This window comes from Gorilla gorilla, chromosome 3, assembly GCF_029281585.2.
Source record: "Gorilla gorilla gorilla isolate KB3781 chromosome 3, NHGRI_mGorGor1-v2.1_pri, whole genome shotgun sequence".
NCBI lineage: Eukaryota > Metazoa > Chordata > Mammalia > Primates > Hominidae > Gorilla > Gorilla gorilla.
Window position 1 is genome coordinate 64,478,168 of NC_073227.2, and position 26,923 is coordinate 64,505,090.

General features: G+C 36.6%; 1 protein-coding gene across 48 annotated transcripts in view; it reads right to left on the minus strand.

Moving 5' to 3' along the window:
- ADGRL3 (adhesion G protein-coupled receptor L3) overlaps positions 1-26,923 on the minus strand; it is an 860,164-nt gene that overhangs the window by 169,908 nt on the left and 663,333 nt on the right. For 28 of the 48 annotated variants that reach the window (XM_031010265.3, XM_055385312.2, XM_055385303.2 and 25 more), the window contains 2 exons: positions 4,547-4,849; positions 1,668-1,771 (listed from right to left, as the gene is read on the minus strand). In XM_031010265.3, the coding sequence (XP_030866125.3) occupies positions 1,668-1,771; positions 4,547-4,849 (407 nt within the window). The remainder of the gene's footprint in view (positions 1-1,667; positions 1,772-4,546; positions 4,850-26,923) is intronic. The other 20 variants (XM_055385299.2, XM_055385298.2, XM_055385315.2 and 17 more) reach the window with 1 other exon arrangement.

The window sequence follows — 26,923 nt, forward strand, 5'->3', positions numbered from 1 at the left end:
TAAGGCTATGAAGCCAATCATAAGCTATCCATGGTTTAACCAGTGTTGTGGTTAAGTATGATGTCTTGATGAAGGTAATCTCAACTAAAATATTAGCTCCACCACTGACCTTGGACAAGTTACATAAGCTGATTCAGAATGCTCAAAAGCCTCTTGTTACACTTTTTAAGATTTTATAAATTTTTGAGTAATCAATCTAAGGTTTTTTTAATAAGTTCCAATCAACTAAGTTCTTTAAATATAATGATCACACAACATAGTTTTACAGACTCTACAGGATGAAACAAAATGCACTGGAAGAATAGGAGGTATTTTTTTACAAAACAAAAACATCCTGTCCATAAATCAGATGGACAACAGCTGTCTGGTCTTTGAAAGGTATTATCTTTTGTCCTAAGATTAGCTGGGCTGCAGAGAAAAGAAAAGAATTAAGCATCATTATCAGTTAAAGTCACCTAGTAATTTCTACAATAAAATGGTCCAACTATATTCAGAAATTATCGTGAAAACATTCAGCCTTCTAGAAGAATTATTATTGAATTTATATTCACCCCTGGGCTAAGTATCTAGGGACTGTTTTTAAAGAATTGCTAATGTAGGGAGATATGCTACTGATCTCTTAATCTGATCACATCCAGCAAGAGTTATTTGCCCAGGGGTCTGAACTACATTCTAATAAAATCAAAGGACATAAACACTGTGGCAGGAACAGTGCTGAAACTGGAGAAGCATCATTATGAATAGCAACAAGTACGGAGATGCATATGTAAGAGGGTAACTAGAGTCAATATAACCACTATTCTTCCATGATTTAGGGTAAATAGATAGTTATGGCTCATCTGCTAAATGATCTACTGGGTAGATATTTATGGATTATTATACAGTATATTATTGAGGATAAGTCTGGTTAAAAACAAATAGAGAAAAGAGCAAATGGCACAGGCAGGCTTTTAGTAAGGCCATCATTTGTAATATTTCTCGGGAAAATCTCTCTCAGAAATTCCTCAGCATAGCTAATGTGCCATAGAAGGACTCTCCATTTTAGGAGTGCATAAATCCACATAAATTGCTATAATAAGGATTCATCCCATAACCCTTTTGGCATAAATGCACATCTGGTCTCTGTTTGTAATGAAATCAATTCAAAGCCCCACAGTGCATTAATAACAAAAATGTTCAACATATTGCAACCAAATAAGCCCTGAAAATTTGAGTCTGCAAGATTCTGTCACACATGTGTATATTTTTAACATTGATAAATGATTAGGTTACAGAACATTTATCAGATGGCTTAAGATTCCAAAGGTAGACTTTGAAAAATTGTAATTATTATTTCCACAAGAAAACTCATAAGTATATATGCTAGAAACTTTGACTTGCTTAATGTATAATGCCTCTTGGACTTTTATATCTGTAGTGCACAATACCATAGAAATTTTATTAATAATAAAATTATTATAAGCAATATAAGAAGAAATTCATGGATTTGCACTTTAAAAACAACAAAATTCTAGAATTAGCTCATAACATATTAGAGGTTGTCATTAAATGTGAAATTTTCTACATTGATTTTAAAAGAATTCTCGACTGTTTTGTTTCCAACAGCTATCATCAACAACAGATGATACAGTTTTAGCAAAGACTTTCTTGTCAGTCACAAGATTTACCTTCTGTGTTATATGATTGACCCAAGGAGAAGAACAGTTGCTGAGATCTGGACCTTGGGGATCCCAAATTCCATCAGGAGCAAGGCATAGATAAGTTGATACACCTATAATAATGAGAGAAATGTATCTGTTTCTTTTTCTTAGAATGACTTCACATCCATGGTATATTTTAAAATAAGCAAAGGTAAAAATGAGATAATTAAATTGATATAATGTTTATTAAAACACCAGTTACAGTGCCAGTAAGCGTTTAGCACTAGAGAAATGTAGTACTCCAAACAAAAACATACAATATGTTCGAAGCATTTGTGGCAGCCACATTAGGTATAGGGACTATTATTATTATTATTATTATTATTTTTTGAGATGGAGTCTTGTTCTGTCGCCCAGACTGGAGTGCAGCGGCAAGATCTCAGCTCACCGCAACCTCTGCCTCCCGGGTTCAAGTGATTCTCCTGCCTCAACCTCCCAAGTAGCTGGGACTACAGGCATCCCCCAACACACCCGGCTAATTTGTATATTTTTAGTAGAGACAGGGTTTCACCATATTGGCCAGGCTGGTCTCAAACTCCTGACCTCGTGATCTGCCCGCCTTGGCCTCGCAAAGTGCTGGGATTACAGGCGTGAGCCACCGTGTCCAGCCGAGGACTGTTTTTAAAGAATTTCATGGGTGAGATGATGTGATATGTGCCTCCATGGAGGTTAGTGCTTGACTTTGTAGAGGCAAGGTAGCAGTTGAGTCTTAAAATAAGTGTGCAGGTTTTTCAGAAAAAAAACAAGGTGGAAAAGGACATTCCAGGTGGAAAAACATATGTTCTTTGGGAAACTTCAAGTTTTTTTGAACTGGGGTCTACTGGACTGGGGAGTTGTATTTAATGAAAGCAGAAAAGTAAACCAGATCATAAACTCCCTTGTCTATCATTTGTGGGTGCTGGAAAATCAATGAGAATATTAAAAGAGGAGATAGATGATGAGCAAATTTGAGTTTTGGAATGATATCTCTGGCAGAAACATGGAAGATGAATTTCAGAGAGTAATGGCGTGATGGTGAGGAAGCTATTGCAATAATTCAAGTGAGAGACTGTGGGGGCCTAGACAAAGGCATAACAGAACGGACACAGATGGGTAAAAATGAGACTGGGGTGTATTGACAGTAATCCCTGAGGGCTTCAGAAAATATCTTTTCCAGTTGTCACTGAAAAATAATGACACATTTCTGTAGAGCAAAGTGCTTTCAAATAAAGTATTTCACTAATCTTCAAAACAAAGGTCTGCAGTAGGGGGCTATTATTATTTTTCTTTTAGAAGTAAAGGAACTGAGACCACAACCAAGAAAACAGAGCTAAGAAAAAAGATGGTTTCCAACTGTTCTCTGATTCCAGGATCACAGAAAACTTTACAAGTAAATATTCTCCCTCTTTTTCCTAAATAAAATGAGTATTTTTGAATATTTTAAAATATTTTGCTGGAAAAAAGTGTATTTTTTATAAAAACCAAGATACCCTTTCGTCTTCCCACCCACCATTTCCTATACCATGGAATATGAAATGATATACCCATATCAGAACTTTCTAAGAAAAACTTTTTTCCTTCAAGTATCCAAATCAATAATACCCAAAGAGAAAGTCCCTGAGAATGCTGGGTGACATACGTTGTGAATTTCTCTTATTTGCATATTTTAGAGAATAATGCAAATGTGCCAAGTATTCATTTATGAATACCAATGTATGTAACAATAAGAAAATCAGAATACCTTTGCTTAAGCAAAATAAATAATAATATGGTTAACAGGTGAAGATATTATGAATGATATCAGTAATAAAATAGGCAAAGAAGGCCAGGCGCAGTGGCTTATGCCTGTACTCCCAGAACTTTGGGAGGCTGAGGCGGGCTGATTATCTGAGGTCAGGAGTTTGAGACTAGCCTGGACAACATGGCGAAACCTGTCTCCACTAAAAATACAAAAAGGAATTAGCCGGGCATGGTGGTGGGCGCCTGTAATCCCAGCTACTCAGGAGGCTGAGGCAGGAGAATCACTTGAACCCTGGAGGCGGAGGGTGAGCCGAGATCATGCTGCTGCACTCCAGCCTGGGCGACAGAGTGAGACTCCGTCTCAAAAAAAAAAAAAAAAAAAAAAAAAAGGCAAAGAAATATTGAGTTCTTATCTATCCCCTAGAGGAAACAATGCAGGATTGTTCTCTGGTGGATGCATGAGTGAGTGCAAGGTTGACTCCTGCAGCATGGTCCCTGACAGTGTTAAGAGCCTTTGAACATCAGAGGACAACTACAATGGCTGATAAAAAGGAGAGTCAAACTTTCTCTTTTGTTACACGTTAGGTCATTTCCATGATAATCTTCTAATATAGAAGTCCTCAACCTCATTTTCTGCAATCAATATCTGATGGTTGGTGACAAGCATGAGTCTAACTCCCAGCAATCAAGTGATCCCCTCTGGACTGCTGTATAGAAAAGCTGAGCCTCTAGAGTAGCCAGTACTTCTACAGCCTAACTTTACCTTGACCCAGAGACCTGAAACTATGAGGGCAAAGTGCAGGTCTCACAGGTTACCTGTGACTTAATCAGGTTACGTTTTCAAACTCTGGAAAATAGATAGCTTTAAATTGTAATTTAGCTAAGTTCAGAATTTAGTCAAATGTGAAGTAATAAAATATGTTGTAATGAAAAAAAAGAAAGAGGAAAGAAAGAAAGAAGAAAGAAGAGAGAAAGAGAGAAAGAAAGAAGGAAGGAAGGAAGGAGAAAGAAAGAGAGAGACAAGGAGGGAGGGAGGGAGGAAAGGAGGAAGGAAAAGGAAAAGAATACTAGAAAATAAAGCCAAAGCAACACAACAGTTTTAACTTAGTGCTTTAGCACAGACTTACCTATAGTTCCTGCAGGGCATGGCTGCTTTGCTATCTGTCCTTGACGAGTCTTAAACCACATGATTTCTCGGGCTTCCACAGCCTCACAGCTCTCTTCAAGAGCTGGGATTTGGGACGATGCTGATGGAAGGTGTGTGGTCATGTCATCAAGTACCTCGACAGCTGGAGATGGGGTGCTAGTACTCCGGTTTCTTCTTCCTGACACTGACGGGGTGGTACTCCTTCCTGGGCTCAAAGTTGTGGTCCGAAGGGTGGTACTGGTGGTAGTGCTTCCCATGCCAAGAGGTCCTGTGGTAGAGATATCTGAAATAAAATTAGAAAGAAAACACCTACGTTGCTTGTTCACAGTAAGACCTCAAGATGTCCTAGTACTTTAGAAATTGTTTTTATTTGACAGTTCAAAGAGCTTTAAAGCTCTAGAAGTCCTCAACCTGATTTTCATTTTAAACGTGGCAAAAATAAGCCAATACCAAGGTATCAGGATGCCACTTGAGTATCAAAACAACCAACTGACCACTGCCAAACACAGGCTTTTTAAGGGTTCTTCGAAACTCAAATCCAAGAAACAAAATTACAGCACAACTCAACTCTTCAGTAAGCTTCTTAATGCTCTCAGCCTTTTTGACAATTAGATGATTAAAAGTTTAAGCCCTCTCCTTAGAATTATCAAACTTTGTATAGAAGGGAGAACTATATATAAAATTTTATTTTCACATGAAGTGTAATATGGATTTCTAAATATGCAGCAAATAGGTGAGAGGACAGAAAAAAAGGAAACAGAAATTAAACTGCTGACAAGCTAAAAAATAAAGAGCAATTCTGAATATAGTCTCCTTAAACACAAACTGGAGTAGCTTAGTGATCTACTTTATTGCTCTTAGAACTGACTCACCTTCACACAATTTTCAAATTTGATTTTCATTAATGTAAAGTATAAGTAGTTTCCAAATAGTTACAATCCTAAATTATCCTCTAACAAGATTTTTTGAATGGGAAAATGTATTCCAAGTTCCAAATAAAATAGTTAGGTTCTTTGTTAGGTAATTTAACCTATGTTTCCAAGGAATAGGCATACTATGGAAATAACCACTGCAAAGAATCATCTTTCTGGGAAAATATATTCATATTCTCATCATGGAAATGCAAGAGTATGCTTGTCCTTCCTGTACACAGACTGCATACGTAGCTGTAAGATTAGAAACTACTCTTAATCTCACTTACTGGCAATAAACTGTAGGGATATTGGCTCTAGTCTGATTCAAGATCACTCATGTTTAAGGAGATGTAGGGCATTCTGATATGAGTCTCTAGCTGTTTGTAATTCATTTTCTACTTCCCTTAAAATATCATCACCTCCGCTGCCCCGAGGAAGTCCCCAGGTTCATCACAATGTATTTGGTGTATATAAAGCTTCCAAAGCAACAGGAGAGAGATGGTGAAGGGATGGGATATTTTTGAATATTTCATCACTGAAATTGTAGTATTTTCTGAAGTGATGCTGTCTATTATGTTAATTGTCTTTTGCCTCTTTCTTCTATTTTCCCTCCCTCTCTTCTCAACTTTCCTTCTCTTTCTCTCATGGTCCCTTTCCATATGAATGGTAATGTTCAGAATTGCATCTACTCAAATTTTATACAAGAAGGCAGAGTGTCTTATTTTCCCTCCTTCTTCCACATATACTATATCTCCCAAATAACCAAGTCTTTTTGATTCTGTCTCATGCCTCTATTTGAAATCCATCTATTTTTTCTTTCTAATCATCACTATCTACGTTCAGCTCCCCATCATCAACTTTTTGTTAACGAAAGCAGTAGCTGAGCAAAATGGCAATATAGTCATTTCAATATTTACTTTTGCCAAATCAAAGCTCGTGATTCATAAAATAAAGTTGACACTGAACTTATAACACAATCCCAACATAAAATTCAATAACATATTTCAAAATATTAAGTGCAATTGAAAGCTTAAAACTATACACAATAAAAATGACTCTAATATATATAATTTGCATATATAATAAATCAAATGTTTTAAAAAGAAAACATTACCTACAATAAAGAAAATTGAGTAACTTAAAAACTAAATTTTTAGATAGTATTAGCTTAAAAAAAAGTGTGTCAATGGTGTCATTGCCGAGATGTAAGAACATTTTGTGCTATTTTTCCAGCTGACAAAAAAATCCTTTTTGACATCATACTACGTGGGTAACGCTACAGTTTAAATGCGTCCCCCAAAGTTCATGTGTTAGAAACTTCATCCCCAGTGTAAGAGTGTTGAAAAGTGGAACCTTTATGAAGGAATTAAGTCCTGAGGGCTCTGCCCTCGTGAATGGATTAATGCCATTATTGTGGGAGAGGCCTAGGTATCTTGGAAATGGGTCTCTGATAAGAGGATGTGTGTTTGGCCCCCTCCCACCTGTCCCCGCCCCTCCCCCCAACTGTATGCTCTCTTGCCCTTCTGCCTTCTGCCATGGGATGATGCAGCAGGAAGACTTTTGCCAGTTGTGGGCCCCTTGACCTTGAACTTCTCAGCCTCTAGAACTATAAGAAACTATTCTGTTTTTATAAATTACCCCATCTTGGGTATTGTTACAGTAGTAGAAAATGAACTAAGATAGGGAAGTAGTAAGGCAATAGTTAAAAGCTAACTCCAACTATTTTCTCCAACTCCTTTAATTCAAATAATGCCAGCTCTCATTTGTACTTCTGAAGGGACCGTTTTGAGCAACTTTTAATTTTTTGACAGGGACTATAATCTTTTCATTGATAATGAGCTACAGTTTTTGTTTCAAACAAAGCATTGCTATTTCTTCTTTGTCTTCTTTAGTTTGATCATGTAAAAATGGAGATTCATAGCAGTTACCTGTTATTAGTTAAATAATCTCATGCTCAAATGAACTTGTTCAGGATGCCTCTGAACTAGAGTAAGAATTAATTGTAAAATAGAAGCTCTGTTTTTCAATTGTCTTCTTTCCCTTCTGGAGGATTGTGTAGGTACTGACGAATACTTTCTAAATGAATGTACCTTTCTTCGATTAGATATTTTAATCAGCATATAACTCTCTGGGAGGTGAAAAGATTTGTTCAGCAATCATTTTCACTATGACAAACTACACAGTTACACATGTAGTGCAAGATTTCTCCAGCCTATTGTCTCAACTGCACAAATCATGCACAGCGGGCCATGGCACACCACCACAAGATTTTTGCTTGCTGTATGATATATGTATTTTAGCACGGGTTTAATAATATACCTTTATCCTCTATTTAAATGGTTTAGATTTCAGATTTTTAAAGATAATAGAATCAAACCAAACATAATTTAACAACAGCACCAGTACCATGTAATGAAAATTAATGTTCTTTCTTTATTTTTTTTCTAAAATTACCCTATTCAAATCATTCTCTACCTTTTTCCAGAGATACTCCTAGAGTATAAGTTGGAATATGTTAGTTTACTGATTAAAGTGCTTAAATGGTTTCCGTCTGCCCTTCAAACAAAAGCTGAATTGTTTTCTTCATGCCCAAGCCCTTCATGAATTTCTCTCTCCAACTCATTATAATGCTTCCTCATCTTTTAAGTATATTCTTTAAACCATAGAAAATTTCCAGTGGTTCCCCAGCTGCACCCTGTTCTTTCTGCCTCAGGGTCTTTGCACATCCTGCAATGTGTTCTTGCCCCCATTTTCACCTGGCTAACTAACTCCTATTTATCTTTTCAGCTTAGCTTGGATGTTATTTCTATCAAGAAGCCTTTCCAAATTTACCAAGACTGGGTTATACACTAATATGTGTTGTTAGGGTTAATTCCTTAGCTTTTAGTATTGTGCCCGACTAGGAGTAAATGAGCTCTCAGTAAAGGTAGGTGAACATCAGGACTAGGTCAAGAAGGCAGTGGAGAATATAGTATCCCACAAAAAGAGAAGCATCACAAAATAAGAGAAAGGATAAAGTGGGACAAGCAAATGGGGTGGTTAAGAGTGTGTACAATTAACAGACTGAAAAAATTATTTCTTAAATGCATTTTACATTGTCCATTAGACAAAGTGGAAATATTCAGGAAGAAAATAAAGCTCCCTCTCCCCCAAATGATCCTATCTCAGAACAATTAGATTTAAAGTGAATATACTCTTATGAAGCAATAACAATGATACGATATTTTTTAAAAACTTCAATTTGTTATGAAAGACATTGGAAGGACTTAGTTTAATAGACATACTAATGTTAGGGATCAATATAGAACTTATTTTCATGGAACTGTGCCACAGAGAGATGTCTACAAGCAGGGTCATACCATTCCATTTAACTTTAAGCAGAATTAAAATCGATTTTAAAGGATGTCCCTGATCCCCCATACCCACCCCTCCATTTACTGCTATGTAAGACTACCGCAGGCTCTGTTCAATGCCAATTTTTGGCAGAATAGGTCCTAGTGATAGACATGCTGTCACCAGCGCCCAAGAAAGGATTCATCTTATTGCTAAATACAAGAGAAAAAAATCTAGATTTGCTGAACAGTCACTGATTGGTAAAGTTCTAGCCTATATTATAGGCTATGAGAGTTTATATTCCAGCAATGGAGAGGCGATATGACACTTTTTCAATATATACTGTTATTGAATCTTACCTGATGACATAGCTAGCTTAATAAAACTATGTGTTATAAGTGCTTTGTGTGTTTGTATATCAGAGAAAAGTTATTGTCTAAAAGAAATTAAGTTTGAGTGACTATTTACATATGACATTTTATTAAAATTTTGCAATTTTCCTTATATCATCACTGTTTTTGTGCTCATTGTGCTTATACGGACTAGTATTTTCATAAAAATAACTAAACAAAACTCCTTCTTAGCATTTTACCCTCATAATCTTACTTCCCAAAGAAAATTTTAATTCTCCTGTCCTTTGAAATTTACTGTTCATAACTCGTTTCTTTCTTAGAATTTGATTTAATTTTTTTTCCTTCAGCCTGCCTTGAAAAGAATAAACATTATTTTGAATGCTATTATGAGTTATAACTTGTGGAGTACAATAATAGAAAACAGTGAAAATAAACACTTGTAAAGTTCTTTACATTTTGCAATTATTTTTTATTTTATTTTTATTTTTTATTTTTGAGATGGAATCTCACTCTGTTGCCAAGCTGGAGTGCAGTGGTGCGATCTTGGCTCACTGCAATGTCCACCTCCTGGGTTCAAGTGATTCTCCTGCCTCAGCCTCCTGAGCAGCTGGAACTACAGGTGTGTGCCACCATGCCCAGCTAATTTTTGTATTTTTAGTAGAGACAGGTTTTCACCATGTTGACCAGGATGGTCTCGATCTCTTGACCTCACGATCTGCCCTCTTCGGCCTCCCAAAGTGTTGGGATTACAGGTGTGGGCCACCACGCCTGGCCTATTTTGCAATATTTTAAAGTCACTATCATCTCATTTAATTCAGACCAAAAAAATGTGTAGAGTAATTATTACTATATATTCCTAGTTTTAAAAATGAGAAAATATAGGCTTAACTAGTAAGTGAATTATAATCATACAAGTAGTAACTAAACAGGCATTCTCTGACTCCATATTCCATGTTTTTAATACTTTGCTATTAAAAATGTCATTCTCAATGATTTCATGAATTATATAATTATAAGTCTTCCTTAACACTTTAAGAAGAAGCTGAAGGAAATAAAAAGAATCTAGTAAAGCATTACTATTCTTGATCACAAATATTTTTATTATTTGGGATGGGCATCTTCTAAAAAAATTAGTAAGAGAGAATATAAAATTATACAATCAAAAATAGTCTAGGCTGGGCACAGTGGCTCATGCCTGTAATCGCAGCACTTTGGGAGGCCGAGGAGGGCAGATCACCTGAGGTCAGGGGTCTGAGAGCAGCCTGGCCAACACAGTGAAACCCCATCTCTACTAAAAATAAAAAAATAAATAAATAAATAAAATTAGCCAGAGCATGGTGGTGGGTGTCTATAGTCTCACTGATGATATCAGTAATAAAACAGGCAAAGAAGGCTGGGCGTAGTGGTTCATGCCTGTACTCCCAGAACTTTGGGAGGCTGAGGCAGGCGGATCATCTGAGGTCAGGAGTTTGAGACCAGCCTGGCCAACATGGCTAAACCTGTCTGTACTAAAAATACAAAAAAAAAAAAAAAAATTAGCCGGGCATGGTGGTGGGCACCTGTAATCCCAGCTACTCAGGAGGCTGAGGCAGGAGAATCGCCTGAACCCAGGAGGTAGAGGTTGAAGTGAGCCCAGGTTGCCCCACTGCACTACAGCCTGGGTGACAGAGCGAGACTCTGTCACAAACAAACAAACAAACAAATGTAGTCTAAACTTCACAAGAGAAGAAAGGTTTATCTTCTACTCATAAAATGTATTAATTTTTTTTTATTCTCCTTCATATTTTCCTTTCCTCTCTAAATATGTACCTTTCTTCATGGTTTTCCCTTTACAAATCTTTCTTTTGTGCTAACTTCACTCTAGTAGACAATCTTTTGGCTGACTACAGAAGCATTTCCTTCTCCCCACCCTTCAAGTGTTCATTTACATCCAAAGTCCACTACTGAAGAAACCTTCCCAAGGGCCTAATAGAGGAAATAAGAAAACTGAAACCGTAATAATGCTGTCAGTAGCTTTTGGCTACTTGTGCAGTGCCCTGGGTAGAAAGAGGAAATTCTGCCTGAGACCCCATGGCTATCAGTTGGTGGCAGCAGATTTGATTACATCTAGTTTTTAAAAAGAAGCATTCATATTATCGGTCATGAGATTATCTAATTCTCTTCAGAATTCATTTTAATACTTGGCTCCATGGCCTCCCGAGATAGTGAAACTCCACAGACTATCAGCAATATGAAAGCATATTTATTTTTGCAATTGGATCCATTTATACTTTCTAGTTCTTTCATGGCAAGGATATTGAGGAAGCTATCTGTTTAAATAAACACAAAATTGTAGTGGCTTTATCATATAAGCAAAAATATAAGATTTTGGGGGGCATTTATTTATATTATCTGGTGCATATTTAGCCCCTACCACGCCAGAAACTGTGCTGAATGTTTTACATATGTGCTGTCTAATTTAGTACTCCCAACAAGTTTTGGGTAAGCATACTCATCTTCATTTCAGAGATGAAATAGGTTAAATTAAATAATTCCCCCGAGCTTACATAGCTGGTAATTGATAGGACCATGATTCTAATCCAGGTCTATTAAAATCTATCCCTTTCCACTAGGACAATGCTGTTGAAACTTTAACACATATGTGAACATATGTAAAAATTTTAATGGATTTGGAAATTAATTTGTCCCAAATACTGCTCACATATGCTTTTATAGGCGTTACTATGGTCCAGACCTGCTGGGAGCTTACTGAGCACTTATTATGGGCCCGGCAATATTCTGAACACTTTACAAGGACTAACTCATTTAATTAGGACAACAAATCTGTTAGAAGGCACTATTAATTGTCATTATTTTACAGATGGCAAAACTGAGTCTCGAAGAGATTCAGTAATTCTCCAAAGGTTACAAATTCATAAGTAGAACAATGGAACAACATGGGCACTGTTAAGGAGACCCACTGTTTTTATTTATTTATTTATTTTTATTTTCTGAGAAGGAGTTTCACTCTTGTTGCCCAGGCTGGAATTCAATGGCGCGACGTCAGCTCATCACAACCTCCGCCTCCTGGGTTCAAGCGATTCTCCTGTTTCAGCTTCTGAGTAGCTGGGATTACACGCGTGCGCCAAGCGATTCTCCTGCCTCAGCTTCCTGAGCAGCTGGGATTTCAGGCATGCACCACCACGCCAGACTACTTTTGTATTTTTGGTAGAGACGGGACTTCGCCATGTTGTTCAGGCTGTTCTTGAACTCCTGACCTCAAGTGATCCACCCGCCTGGGCCTCCCAAAGTGCTGGGATTATAGGCGTGAGCCACAGTGCCCGGCCACGCTGTTTTCTTATGGATCAAGTTCAGGTTCTCAATATTCCAAGTTATTACAGTTAAGAGTTGGGTCTTGGCCGGGCGTGGTGGCTCACGCCTATAATCCCAGCACTTTGGGAGGCCGAGGTGGGCGGATCACCTGAGGTCAGGGGTTCCATACCAGGCTGACCAACACGGCAAAAACCTGTCTCTACCAAAACTACAAAAATTAGCCGGGCGTGGTGGCAGGCGCCTGTAATCCCAGATACTCCACAGGCTGAGGCAGGAGAATTGCTTGAACCCGGCGGGCAGAGGTTTCAGTGAGCCAAGATCACGCCATTGCACTCCAGCCCGGGTGACAGAGCGAGACTCCATCTCAAAATAAATAAATAAATAAATAAATAAATAAATAAATAAATAAATAAATAAATAATAAAAGAAAGCAGCCTGCTCACTGCAGTTGAGAGTAGAGGAAGTAATCTTTATAGAGCTAATTTATTTTTGTTTACGGCAGTTTAAATCCCCTAAGTAAGGATTCAGGACCACCTAAGGAAAAAACTGTTGATTCCAGAAAGCTTGCTATAGTGTTCAGCATACAAATAAGTCAATAAACAACGAGCAAACAATAGTGTGAAATAATCTCTGGCATTTCTTGAGCATTTATTATGTACCAGGCAGTGTTCTAAAGCTCTACATGCATAACTGAGGCACAGAGAGGTTACATAAATTTCCCAATCTCATAGCATTCACAAGTGGTAGAGCCAGAATTTTAATGCAGGCAGTTTGACTCAAGAACCTTTATGTACCCATATTTTCTGATGAACTGATAAAGGTTTGAAGTAATTTTTAAAAAGTATCAGAATATGGCATATGTTATATGCCTGTGAGAGAGCTCAGCTCTGGGAATTATAAGATTAATTTATTCCATCCATATTTATTAATCAACTATCATGTGACAGGCATTGTACTGGGAATAAAATGTTGAATAATAATTATTATGCTCCTTGCTCTCATGGAAGCCTTCTCTAAAAAGCCTTATGGAAAAAGCTACCACAGAAGATAGAAAATACAAAGTGGAGAAATACACAAACTCTGTTCATTCAGCCTATATTTATTGATTGTCTTGCATTACACATTGTGTAATTGTCTTGCATTACACATTGTGCTGGGCATCAGGGATTCAGAGATGAAGCAAAGAGTACTACCCTCAAGAAGAGTTAATAAACTGTATCTTACGGATGCTACAACATCATCAATTATTCTATGTACCACTTAGAAAGAAAAAAAAAATCTGTCAATTTAACTCTGACGTGCCTTCAATGGTTAGGCACATCCCAACTCATGAGATGTTTAAGGGTAAAATAATGAGACTATTAGAATTAATGAAAAACTGTAGTAGTAACAGACATATCTCCTTACAATATAATGAAATAAACACTCCATCATTTAAAAGCGATGTAACCTTGGACAAATTGTAATGCCTCTCTGTGCCTTAGATTTTTTTCATCTGCTAAATGGAGATAATAATATACTTGTATTTATTTGAGGAGAATAATGGAAATATGCATTTAAAGTACCTAGCAAAGTATATGGCAGAGAATAATAGCTTAATAAATGTTTCATAATGGTAGTAATATTGTTATTTATTCCTTAACTCAACCAAGAATTATTGATTGCTTACCACATGCCAACTACTATCCCAAGTGCTGGGGATACAGAAGTAAGCAATGAAAACAACCAAAAATAACAATCTCTGCCCTTATAGAGCTTACATTAGTAGGAGAGACAGACGATAAATAGGATAAAAGTAAAAACATGCATTATATTAGATATTAAGAAGTGCTAAGGATAAGAAGAAGAAGAAAAGCAGAGGAAGGGGATAGGCTTGCAAATTTGCAAGCAAAATTGCAAGTGTTGGGGGAGGCGACTTGCAAATTTTTTTGTTTTGTTTTGTTTTTGGAGACAGAGTCTCATTCTGATGCCCAGGCTGGAGGGCAGTGGCACAATCTCGGCTCACTGCAACCTCTGCCTCCTGGGTTCAAGCGATTCTCCTGACTCAGCCTCCGCAGTAGCTGCGATTACAGGTACCTGCCACCATGCCCAGCTAATTTTGTGTGCGTGTGTGTGTTTCTAGTAGAGACGGGGTTTCACCATGTTGGTCAGGCTGGTCTTGAACTCCTGACCTCAAGCAATCCACCACCTCGGCCTCCCAAAGTGCTGGGATTATAGGCGTGAGCCACCATGCTCAGCTGCAAGTATTAAGTGGGTGTCAAGCATAGCCTGACTGTTAAGATGACAATGAAGATTTTGATAAAAGAGGCAAAGTGAGGGAGGTAAATAACTTTTTAAGCAGAGGGAATAGCATCTGCAAAGGTCTAGACACAGTGAGGTGGCAATGTGGCTGGAGCGCAGTATGTGAGCCATATGAAAGGCAGTGTGAAATGAGGGCAGAGAGGTGATGGGGGCTACAGCATATGGGTGTTGACAGGCCAAGGTGAGAACTTTGGCGTTTACTCTGGGTGGTGTGGGAAGCCACTGGAAGGCTTTCAGCAGAGAAATGATGTCATACAATTTTCACTTAATAGGATCACTTGAGTTGTTGTGTTGAAGAGTGACTGAATGGGAGAGGAGTCAATGTACCTATTTGGCTAAACATCTGTGGTGGTAATGGTGATAATGACAATTAGAATGATATGGATATATACATACATAATACAGCATGGGGGTGTGAGACATGTGGCGGTGGCTTTTGAGTATGGATACCATGATACTCACTGGCACATGGTAGCTCTTCAGTCATTGTTGGTTGAATTGAACTAATGTTTGCTTCTTCATTGTAGTGAAATGAATTTGTCCTTCTTATACAAATTCTTCTATAGTTCCATTTCAATTATTATTGTTTAAACTTGAAACAACCAAATAAATATACTGACCTCGAACAGGATGAAAATGTTAATACAATTATGTTAGTGTTCTCATTACTGTGAAATTGCTGGAAGTTTTAATTAATGGAAATGTCAAACAAACTTTGGCAGTGAGAAAAACATAAAAACAAATAAAGAAACAAACTGGGAGATTCAGTTCAACTGAATCAGAGTTGACGGATTTCTCAGTGAACAACAAAACATACCAAGGGCATTAAGTAGTTGAATTGGTATAGATTTAGACTCTTTTCTTAGGGCTAGCCTCAATATTGTATTTTATTTCTCGAGTTTTGACATCATTGTTACCTAGTTACTGAAGTTATTGCCTAATATTTCTAGTGACACATATTTTTATATTAACTTGTGAACTGTAATTTACCTATGATGATAAAGGGATACCAGAATATAAATGTTGTGGAAGATTTAGTTATGAATAAGTATGAAGTTAAAATAAATTCAAGAAAAATAAAATTAGCCAGGTGTGGTGGCTCACGCCTGTGTTCCCAGCACCTTGGTGGGCCGAGGCAGGCAGATCACCTGAGGTGAGGAGTTCGAGACCAGCCTGGCCAACATGGGGAAACCCTGTCTCTACTAAAACGCAAAAACTAGCCGGGCATGGTGGCATGCGCCTGTAATCCCACCTACTTGGGAGGCTGAGTCAGGAGAATTGCTTGAGCCTGGGAGGTGGAGGTTGCAGTGAGCCAAGATTGCACCACTGCACTCCAGCCTGGGTGACAGAGCCAGACTCCGTTTCCAAAAAAAAGAAAAAGAAAATTATCCTCCATGTTTGGAAATAGAAAATTTAAAGTGAACAGTAAAAACAAGCCTATAATTTAAGCTTCAAGTTTTTCTTTTTAAGAATGCAATTCTTTGATCTAACTTTGATCTATTGCAGATGCTTAGAGAATAAATATGCATTCATCTTTATTATATGTGTTCTTTTCTAATAAACAGATAAAATGTAAGGCCCTATTTTGATTATTTGTTTTGTTGTTTATATTTAGAGTCTGGAACACAAAGGAGATTATATTACTTTTCAAGTACCATATCTCAAAATATATCTTTAAAAAAATTTTAGTATTTTATTTTTCATCAAATAAACATAAGGATGAAACAAACAAGAGATCCAACTAGGTGCTATAATGGGAATACATGGTTGAATAAAACAAGGCCCCTTTCCTCAAAGAGCTTGAGACTCCTTGAGGAGTCTAATTTTATTGTGGGTTGTAGAGTTAAAGCTTGACTCTTCAATGTGACTATCTAATAATGAGACTCACTGAATTTTCTCTAAGACTGGTGAGGCCATTAAACATTTCATTTTTTTCAAGTAATTTAAATAACAAAAAAGAAAGAGCTGCATAATTGGCATATAAATGATTCCTGAATTCAAGTGAAACCACAAAAAAATTGTAAATCCTTCTAAATCACTTAATAATCAGTGTACAGAGTATATACTTGATAGATAAATTAAGTCATTCTACCACAACCACATGTAAACTATACAGTTCTTCTTAAGTGCAAGGAAATTTGGCATTCCACTTTGTTTTCCTTATACTACCTGCCTTGTAGTAAGTACTCAATAGATGCATAATGGGTGAGTGACAAAATAAATATCTGTAATTTATTTTGAAAAGTATATTTTCAGAAGATTTATATATACTACTATGTCTGAATTATACTGTGACTTTGATAAATTTGAGTTAAAAATTTGATTAACACTCCAGACTAAATTTTATAACAAAACTTAATACAAGTTTTAAATTTTAACTTGCATATTTTTAGTCATCATAATACTAGAATCAGAAATTATAGATCTAGTGTCTCAAGGAACCTTAAGTATTTGTATAGATACCACTAATTCATAATTACTTTCCTCTAGAAATAAAAGAAAGAACAGGAATCACCTATTTGGAACTAATGACTAAGTGGTTGAGTAATCAGGACAATGTATTTTTAAATATGGATTTGGAAAGAGAATTCTGGATGTTTATCTCTAAGACAAATATTTTCAGTTAGTCTGTAGGTTGAGGACTTAGTAACTTCTCCTCAATCACTTATGCACCACTTTATTTTCTTTCTACTGTTATGGCCAACCAAGCCTACCCACCGCCTTTTAAATTAATAGAGTAGCTGGGCATGGTGGATCATGCTTATAATCTCAAGAATGAGGATTGCTTGAGCCCAGGAATTTGAAACCAGCCTGGACAATATAGCAAGACCCCCTGTCTGTACTAAAATTTTTTTTAAAAATTAGCCAGGCATGGTGGTGCATGTCTGTAGTCCCAGCTATTCGAGAGGCTGAGGTGGGAGGATTTCTTGAGCCCAGGAGTTCAAGGCTGCAGTGAGCTATGATTGTGCCACTGCACTCCAGCCTGGGTGACAGAATGAGACCGTGTTTCAAATAATAATAATTAATTAATTAATAGAGTAATAAAGACCTGAAGACCTCCCAATTTTGCTTTCTCTTGATTGTTTTCTTTTTAAGAATATGGAGTCTTGCTTTCCACAAGTGCATGTTAAGCATCCCTAAGCTGAAAATCCAAAATTGGAAATGCTACAAAATCCAAAAGTTTTTAAGTGCCAACATGAAAACAAGTGAAAAGTTCCACACCTGACCACATGTGATGTGTGCACAAAATTATTAGAGATATTGTATAAAATTACCTTTGGGCTACATGTGTAAGGTGACTATAAAACATAAATTAGTTCCGTGTTTAGACTTGGATCCTATCACCAAGATATCTCATTATGTATATGCAAATATTCCAAAATCTGAGAAGGTCTGAAATCTGAAGCATTTCTGGTCCCAAGCATTTCAGATAAGGGATATACAACCTGTAGTAATAAATGGGTCAAAGCAGCAAATTGCTTAGGGAAATCTGCCCAGAGGATCAATCAGAATTCTTATATTTATTTTAGTAATACTGACACACAATATGTTATTCAGTAACACATAATGTTATTCAGCAATAGTAACATTATAATCAAATTCAGATTATGCCAATATATTGTCAACTCTGTTTCAAGAGAGTTCTAAAGAGACAAAAATATTTCTTCAAATTCTCTTGCCTACTCTATGATATTTCAACATTTCAGATGATAGAAAATTGGGGCATAAAGAATATAACAATCTTTTCAAAAAAAATCTTAAAGGGACATATTACATCAATATTAAAATGTACAATATGAAGAAGATCAAACTATTTTGGAATCATAATTGTAGATGGCCCATAGAATTTAAGAGTCAATGAGTGATAATGGAATTCTACTCATACCTTAGCCTCTTGGAAGCATAGACTGATCTTCACACAGGGGAATGTAAAAAACTTATGTAAGACTCTGCAGACCAAATTTTACCCCAAAAGCACCATGAAGACAGAGACTGTTGCTGTTTTGCTTGACAACAACTCTCAATGTCTTGTGCAGCATGTGACACAGAAGAGGGGTCAAATAATAGTTGATAAATAAGTGAACTCTAACACCAACAATCTTGATTTACTCCAAAATATTAACATTGGGACTCACAAATGTGATCATTCATGTACCCAGAGGAGATCACCCTACTTCATCTTTTGACTGTTCTTACACTAATATGTCTGTTCTACTACAATAGCTTGTTCAAAAAAATTTTATTTCAAAATACTTATAGACTTACAGGAAGTTGCAAAGATAGTCCAGCTTCCCTCAATGACAATGACTTTTATAGCTATAGTAATATACAAAACCCAAAAAACAAACACTGATTACATGATCATTAACTTGACTGCAGACCTTATTCAGCTTTCACCTGTTATGGGCGCAATTATGCTCCCCTTTCCCCAAAATTCATACATTGAAGTTCTAATCTTGAGTACCTCAGACTGTGACTTTATTTGGAGACACAGAGCTTTTATAAAAGTAACTAAGGTAAAATGAGGTCACATGAGTGGTCCCTAATCTTATATGATTGGTGTCCCTATAAGAAGGGGAGATTAGGACACAGACTACACAGCAAAAGGATGTTATTAGTCTGTTTCCACACTGCTATAAAGATATTTCCTGAGATTGGGTAATTTATACCAAACTGGTCAAACTGACTCACAGTTCCACACGGCTAAGGAAGCCTCAGGAAACTTACAATCATGGCAGAAGATGAAGGGGAGGTAAGGCATGTCTAACATGACAGCAAGCAAGAGAGAGAGTGAAGGGGTAACTGCCAAACACTTTTAAAATCATCATCAGGTCTCATGAGAACTCAGTCACTATCATGAGAACAGCATGAGGGAACTGTTCCCAGGATCCAATCACCTCGCAAGTTAATGGTCATGTACCAGGTTCCTCCCCTGATATGTGGGTATTACAATTTGAGATGAGATTTGGGTGGTGACACAGAGCCAAACCATATCAGGATGACCATGTGAAGACAAAATGAGACAGTGGTCATCTACAAACCAAGGAGAGAGGCCTCAGAAGAAACCAAACCTACAGACAGTTGAAGCTTGGACTTTTAGTCTCCAGAATGGTGAGACAGTAAATTTCTGTTGTTTAAGCTAGCCAGTGCCTGTTACTTTGTTATGGCAGCCTTAGCAAACTAATACATCACCATTTCAAAAAGTCTCCATTCATGTGTGCATGTGTGTAGTTCTCTGCAATTTTATCTCATGTGTAGATTTGTATAACCACAACCACATTCGAGATACAGAACTGTTTCATCACTATGAAAGAATTGTGTTGTGCTACTCCTTTGTATTCATACCAACTACTCACTCCTATCCCTATCTCCTGGCAACCACTAAACTGTTCTACAACTCTATAGTTTCACTGTTTCAGGGATGTTATATAAATGAAATCATACAGCAGGGAACCATTTGAGATAGACTTTTTCACTAAGCATAATGCTTTGAGGTCCACCCACGTTGTTGTGTGTACCAATAGTTAAATCATCTCTCTGCATCATCCCATGATTTCCTACCATCTATCTTTCACCTTGCAGCAGGATTGACCTTTGAAAAATGCAAATTTGATGTTCTCTCACTTTAAAAACTCCCATCGATTTCATCAATTCAGAATCCTCAAACTTGTTGTAAAAAGCCCTCCAATCCATGTTCTGCCAACCTCTCAAACCTCCACTTGAGCTCCTCACCTTTGCTCTTTCTCTTCTAACCATCCTGGGTTTATTTCCTGTGTACTTAAAAGGTCCCTTCTCATCTTCAATGATGTGGATATTTCTTTCTCAAACTCACTATTGTCTTCTTCCCTCCCAGGCATTTATTTCTCATACTCTCTACTCTCTTCTCCCCTCCAGGCCCAACTCCGTTTACTTAATTATACCACTAATTGTTTGAATATCTGTGATTTGTAATGATTGTAAGCAGAAAATAAAAAAAGTAGAGTGAAATTGTCATTTTTGGATTACTTACATCTGTATTCATCATATGGCTATTTTCGAGACATTAATTCAGGAAAAGAATTCAAAATTTCATTCTTGCTGGAAAGTGGTCATATTTTACACCACTAGCCAGGCAGGGCCGTGCATCAGGGGAAGAAACAGTTCTTTATGAGCATCAGTTCTTGTATTTTCTTGCTGTGAAACTTTGGGCAAGTCCCTAAACTGGACTAAGTGTTGTTCCCTTAAAAAAAAACACAAACTGGATAAAATAGACTTATGAATGATACTGTAATGTTGAGCATCCAGCAATCCAGCACAGTTTCTGATACATAACAAGTGCTGAATAAAGGTTTTAAATATTTGATATACATGTGAAAAATCATATGAGATATGCAAGCAGTGCAAACATATAGAGAAATTATCTAAAAAGGAAAAAAAAACTATTTGATGATATAATTTCCACATCTCCTAAAAACTGCATTATGAATACAGCTCTTTTTTTCTTTTCTATGTTTTTTAGAGACAGGGTTTCACTATATGTTGCCCGGGCTGGTCTTGAACTCTTGTACTCAGAAGATCCTCCCACCTTGGCCTCCCAAAGTGCTGGGATTATAGGCGTGAACCACTGCACCTGGCCTGAGTACAATTGATGTAAAACAGAAATTCTGGTGTCTCCTAAAAAAGTGCAAAGTACACTTTCAATCTGACATTATGCAGTATCATCAGTCCTCACATATGTTGACCACAGAATATGCCTTACAGTACAAATCAAATAGATAAAATAGTATCTGAAAAGAACTCTAGTTATTTGTAAGTTATCTGTAGACCTTGAAAGAAGACAATGGATAAAAAAATTCAATGTAATCATAAAACTCGTATTTAGCAATATTTGTATTACCTTGCTTAACAATGAATCTATTTAATATTATCTTTTTAGTATTACCCTTTCACTTTTGAAATTAGTTTCCAACACTATGTAGAAATTAAGTTGACTTATATTATAAACAAAGGAAAACAGAGTTCAGTATCAAGGAATGAACATTCAGCTTATACTTAAAGTGTAATAAACAAACAATGTTCTCCAGCAAAGATCTAGTAAACAAAATTTATTATAACAAGTCCATTTTAATTTAGGGTAGAGAGAGATTCAATAACTATTTTTGTGTTATGTGACTCACATTACCTTATTAGTCTTTCACTATTCCATTTATCCTATTTATAATTATGTATTCTAAATGCAAGAGAATTTCCATCTACCACTGGCAATGAAGAAAAATCCAAGATGGCTTTTCCATTCCTCAATCCTCCAACCCCAAATAATGTGGAAAGTCTTTTACATAGAGAAAGAAAATGAAACAGAAAGAAGAGTGACAAAGTGCAGGTCTACAGAACAAAGGGCACAAATAAAACTAGGCAATTTTGTGTGTTGACTATAAAAGAGCATTTTGATGTCATTGAAAATATTTTACACAAATGAAAAAGTAGTGATGGTTATCACATGAGGGGGTTCTGTGGTCTCCCCTTCTCTTAGCTGTCTGGATAATGGTATGTATATTTTACTAGCAGACTTTTCACATTTAGACTATTAACTTTAAATAAATAGCAATATTCTTTAAATGAAAAAAAAAACACATGCAAACAAATGAGAAGAAAGATGACTTTTCTAGGGCACACAGGCTCTAGAGTGGCCCCTCTTGCTGATATTCACAGCTCTGTGTATTTCCCACCCCTTGAATGTGGGTGGAGCCTGTACTTGCTTATACCTTATAGAATAAGACTAAGGTGGTGGGATGTATGTGATTATGTGCACGTGATTACATTATAGCAAACTCTAACATTAATCTTGTAAGTAGATTTTCCATATGGCTTTGAAGAAACAAGCTGACATGTTGTGAGCTACCCAAGAAGACAGCCATGGGACAAGGAGCTGAGACCAGCAGCCAGCAAGAAACTGAAGCCCTTAGTTTAACAGTCTACAAGGACCTGAACACTGCCAACAACCACATGAGCTTGGAAACAGATTCTTCCTCAGTCAAGGTTTCAGATGAGAACTTCGTCCAGAGTAGCACTAGGATTGTGACCTTGTGGAGGACACCAGCTAAGCTGTAACTGGTCTCCTGACAGAGAATCTCTGAAATAATAAATGTGTATTGTTTTAAGCCACTAAGTTTGCCGTAGCATTGTTATTTATTAGTAAGTAACACAAGCCTAATGCTTTTCACAATAGGAAAAGCTTTTAAAATTTAGGATATGATCTGGCTTCATATCTTTATTCAGAGCAAGAGTTCTCAAAGATGGTACTAACTGACATTTTAGGCCACACAATTCTTTTCTTGTGTGAGTTTGGGTGTAAAGAGTTGTTCTTTGCATTGTAGGATGTTTAGCAACAACCATGGACTCTACTCACTAGATGCCAGTAGCACTCACCGCCTCTCATTGTGACAAAAATATCTCTAGAAACTGCCAAATGTCCTTTGGAAGGCAAAATCACCCATGTTTGAGAAACAATGATTTAGAGGAATTTCTTCATTTACCTCTAATCTGTATTTGTTCAGTGAGAGCGCTACTGCATGCTGATAATGGTCTTAGGATCTTTTAAATATATAATAATCTAAACATGAAATGGCTGGATGGTTGCTTTTCAATTTGTGAAATGGCTCAAAGGTTGTAAATAAAAGGAAACTGGATGGCTTTCAGAAATACAGATTATGCTTTTTTCAATTTCTAGTGATTCAATGCTTCTAAGACACACTTCCTCAAACCACACATTACTATTTAAAAATTGGTTTTATTTTGCTATTTTACTTAAGGAGAACATGCGTAACAACATATCAGGAAACTAATGCAAAGCACAAAATACAAAGCGTCTCAATTGCATGCTTGAATTAGGTTAGGGAGGGAAGTTGGAGAGAGAAACAGAAATTGTGGAGGCTTCATGCTTTTTGATTTCAGAGATTATACTGCACAGAAGAAATTCTGTGTGCCTCTTGTTTACTACATTATATCTGCCTTTCAACGATGTTCAATGCCCCCAGTGTCCAGTTGCTTTCTGACTGAGAAATCTGAGAATGAAACTTCTTGCTTCATTGACACTCCATTTGATGATCACAAATTATTAGCTTTCACATAAGCATACCTCATAGATGCGTTCTCAAGTTAAACATTTAAGGAGGAAATCAAGGAAAACAAGCCTGCTCTTTGAAACAAGTTTTATCTTCCTCTTTCTATTTATTACACAGTTAGATTCACATCATTAACATGCAAATCATATGGCACTACAGTGCATTTTAAACAAAGAACTGAAAGAAGGCATTGTAATTTCTTTATTGGTCGATAAATAGATTTTTCCCTTAAAGGGTAAAATAAACACCAATCAGTTTAGGTTCACAATTTTTGGCCTAAATAATAATTTCAAACCAAATAAAAAATTGTTACTTTTCTCACCTTGCCCATGGACATTGCTTGTTACCCTGATTTTGGCATGAAAATCTAAATGCTGCTAATTGTCAAGGAAAGTTGGGAAAACATATATATTTTTTTCTGGATGGCAAAGTGTTTTATCTTGTCTAAATTTCTTCTTTCTTTTTTTTTTTTAAACAAGGTTAACATTGAGACTAGAAGCTGACTTGAAACTGAATAAGTAAATGTCTGAATTAAACCTGGGGGAGAATAGTCTAAAATAAAATAATAAACAATTATAAATTAATCCTACAAATTATATATCTTTAGTGTCACCAATACTTCTTTCTAACTACTTGATAACATAAACTATTATGGAAAGGGTGGGAGAATAAAAAAACAAACAATTTCAGAGACCACTTCTTATTAAGAAAAAAAAAAAGGAAGGAAGGAAGGGCGAAAGGAAGAAATGGTATGTTGGCAGGCATTATTCTCTGCTGCCACTAATGCAACATGACTATCACTTTATTTCTCTGTTCACTTTCCTTCCATCATTCTCTATTTGTCTGTACTTAATATGTCTATGTAAGATTTGCAGTCACAGGGCTTTTCCCTTCCTTTACTGACTTATTTATCATCACATCCGACACACACTATGATCCAGCCACTAAGAACCACTTGCGGTGCCCATACAAACCAGGCTGCTTGAGACCTAAGTGTTATCTGTCACTTCAAATTTTCACTAAACGTACACTGTGTGCCAGGCATTTTCTAGAAGCTAGAATTATAGCAAGCAATCAAACAAACAAAAATTCCTCACTTCATAAGGAAGTAGACAATAAATATGAAAATAAGTAAAATATTTGGATGTTAGTAGTAAGTATAAAGAAGAAATTTTTGACATTTAGATTAGTTATCAAGGCAGGCGTAACTGAAAGGTAACATTTGAAGGCAATGAGGCAGTGAGCCACACAGATAAACAGGGAAGATCATTTCAGGTAGAAGGGATAGCAAGAGAAAAGAATATGCCTCTCTGCATCTTTTTTTCTTAGCTTTTTAAAATAACAGCTTTATTGAGATATAATTCACATACCATATAATTCAGCTACTTAAGTGTACAATTCAATGATTTTTAGTACATTCATAGAATTGTGCATATAACATATTTTAGAACATTTTATAACCTGAAAAAGAAAGCTCTTGCTCAATAGTAGTCATTCCCCATGTTCCCTAACCTCCCAGCTCTAGAAAATAACTAATCTACTTTCTATCTTTATGGATTTTCCTGGTCTAGAGATTTCATATAAATGGAATCATACAGTATGTGCCTTTAGTGACTGGCTTATGTCACTTAGCAGGTTGTTTTCAAGGTTCATCCTTGTTATAGCTTGAATCAGTACCTCATTCCTTTTGATCGCACAATGAGATTCCATGAATCAGTACCTCATTCCTTTTGATCACACAATAATATTCCATTAATCTGTTGCTGGAAATTCAGATGATTTCTACATTTTATCTATTATAACTAACATTCTGCTATGAGCATTTGTGTACACTTTTTTTTTGAGATGGAGTCTCACTCTGTCGCCCAGGCTGGAGTGCAGTGGTGCGATCTCTGCTCACTGCAAGCTCCGCCTCCTGGGTTCACACCATTCTCCTGCCTTAGCCTGCTGAGTGGTTGGGACTGCAGGCACTTGCCACCACGCCTGGCTAATTTTTTGTATTTTTTAGTAGAGACGGGGTTTCACCGTGTTAGCCAGGATGGTCTTGATCTCCTGACCTCGTGATTCGCCCCCCTTGGCCTCCCAAAGAGCTGGTATTACAGGCATGAGCCACCGTGCCCGGCCCCTGTATACACTTTTTTAATGTAGACATATGCTTTAATTTCTCTTGGGTATATACCCAGAAGTGGAATTGCTGGGTCATCTGGTAATGCTATGTTTAACCATTTGAGGAACTATCAGATTGTTTTCCAAACCAGCTACACCATTTAATAATCCCACCAGCTGTGTGTAAGTGTTCCAATTTCTCCATATTCTGGCCAGCACTTAAAGTTATCTGTCATTTTGATTACAGGTCATCTAGTGATTTTGAAGTGGTATTGCATTATAGTTTTGATTGTATTTTCCTGATGGCTAATAATATTGACCACCTTTATAAGTGCTTATTGGCCACTTGTATATCTTCTTTGGTGAAATGTCTATTCAGACCCTTTGCTCACTTTTATATCTGGTTATTTGTCCTTTTATTATGGAGTTGTAAGGATTCTTTATATATTTTGAATATAAGCCCCTTATCAGATATACAATTTGCAAATCATTTCTCCAGTTCTGTGGATTGTCCTTTCATTTCATGCCAGTGTCTTTTAAGCACAATTGTTTTTCATTTTGATGAAGTCCAATTTATCTTATTTTTCTGTTGTTGCTTGTGCTGTTGGTGTTAAATCTAAGAAACCATTGCTTAATCCAAGGTCAAGAAGATTTATTTATTTTTAACAGTTTTATAGTTTTAGCTCTTATGCTTAGATTTATGATACATTTTGAGTTAATTTTTGTGTATAGTATAAGGGATGGGTCCAACCCCATTCACTGGTATGTGGATACCCAGTTGTCTTAAAACCATTTGTTGAAAAGACTACTATTCTTTCCCTCCTTGAGTTGCCATTAACTTCTTGTGTCTGGTGGGCACCTTCCATCATCTAAGCAACTCAAGTTTTACTAAACTGTCAACAATTATAGAACTGTGCTGTTTTAAATCTCAACACCA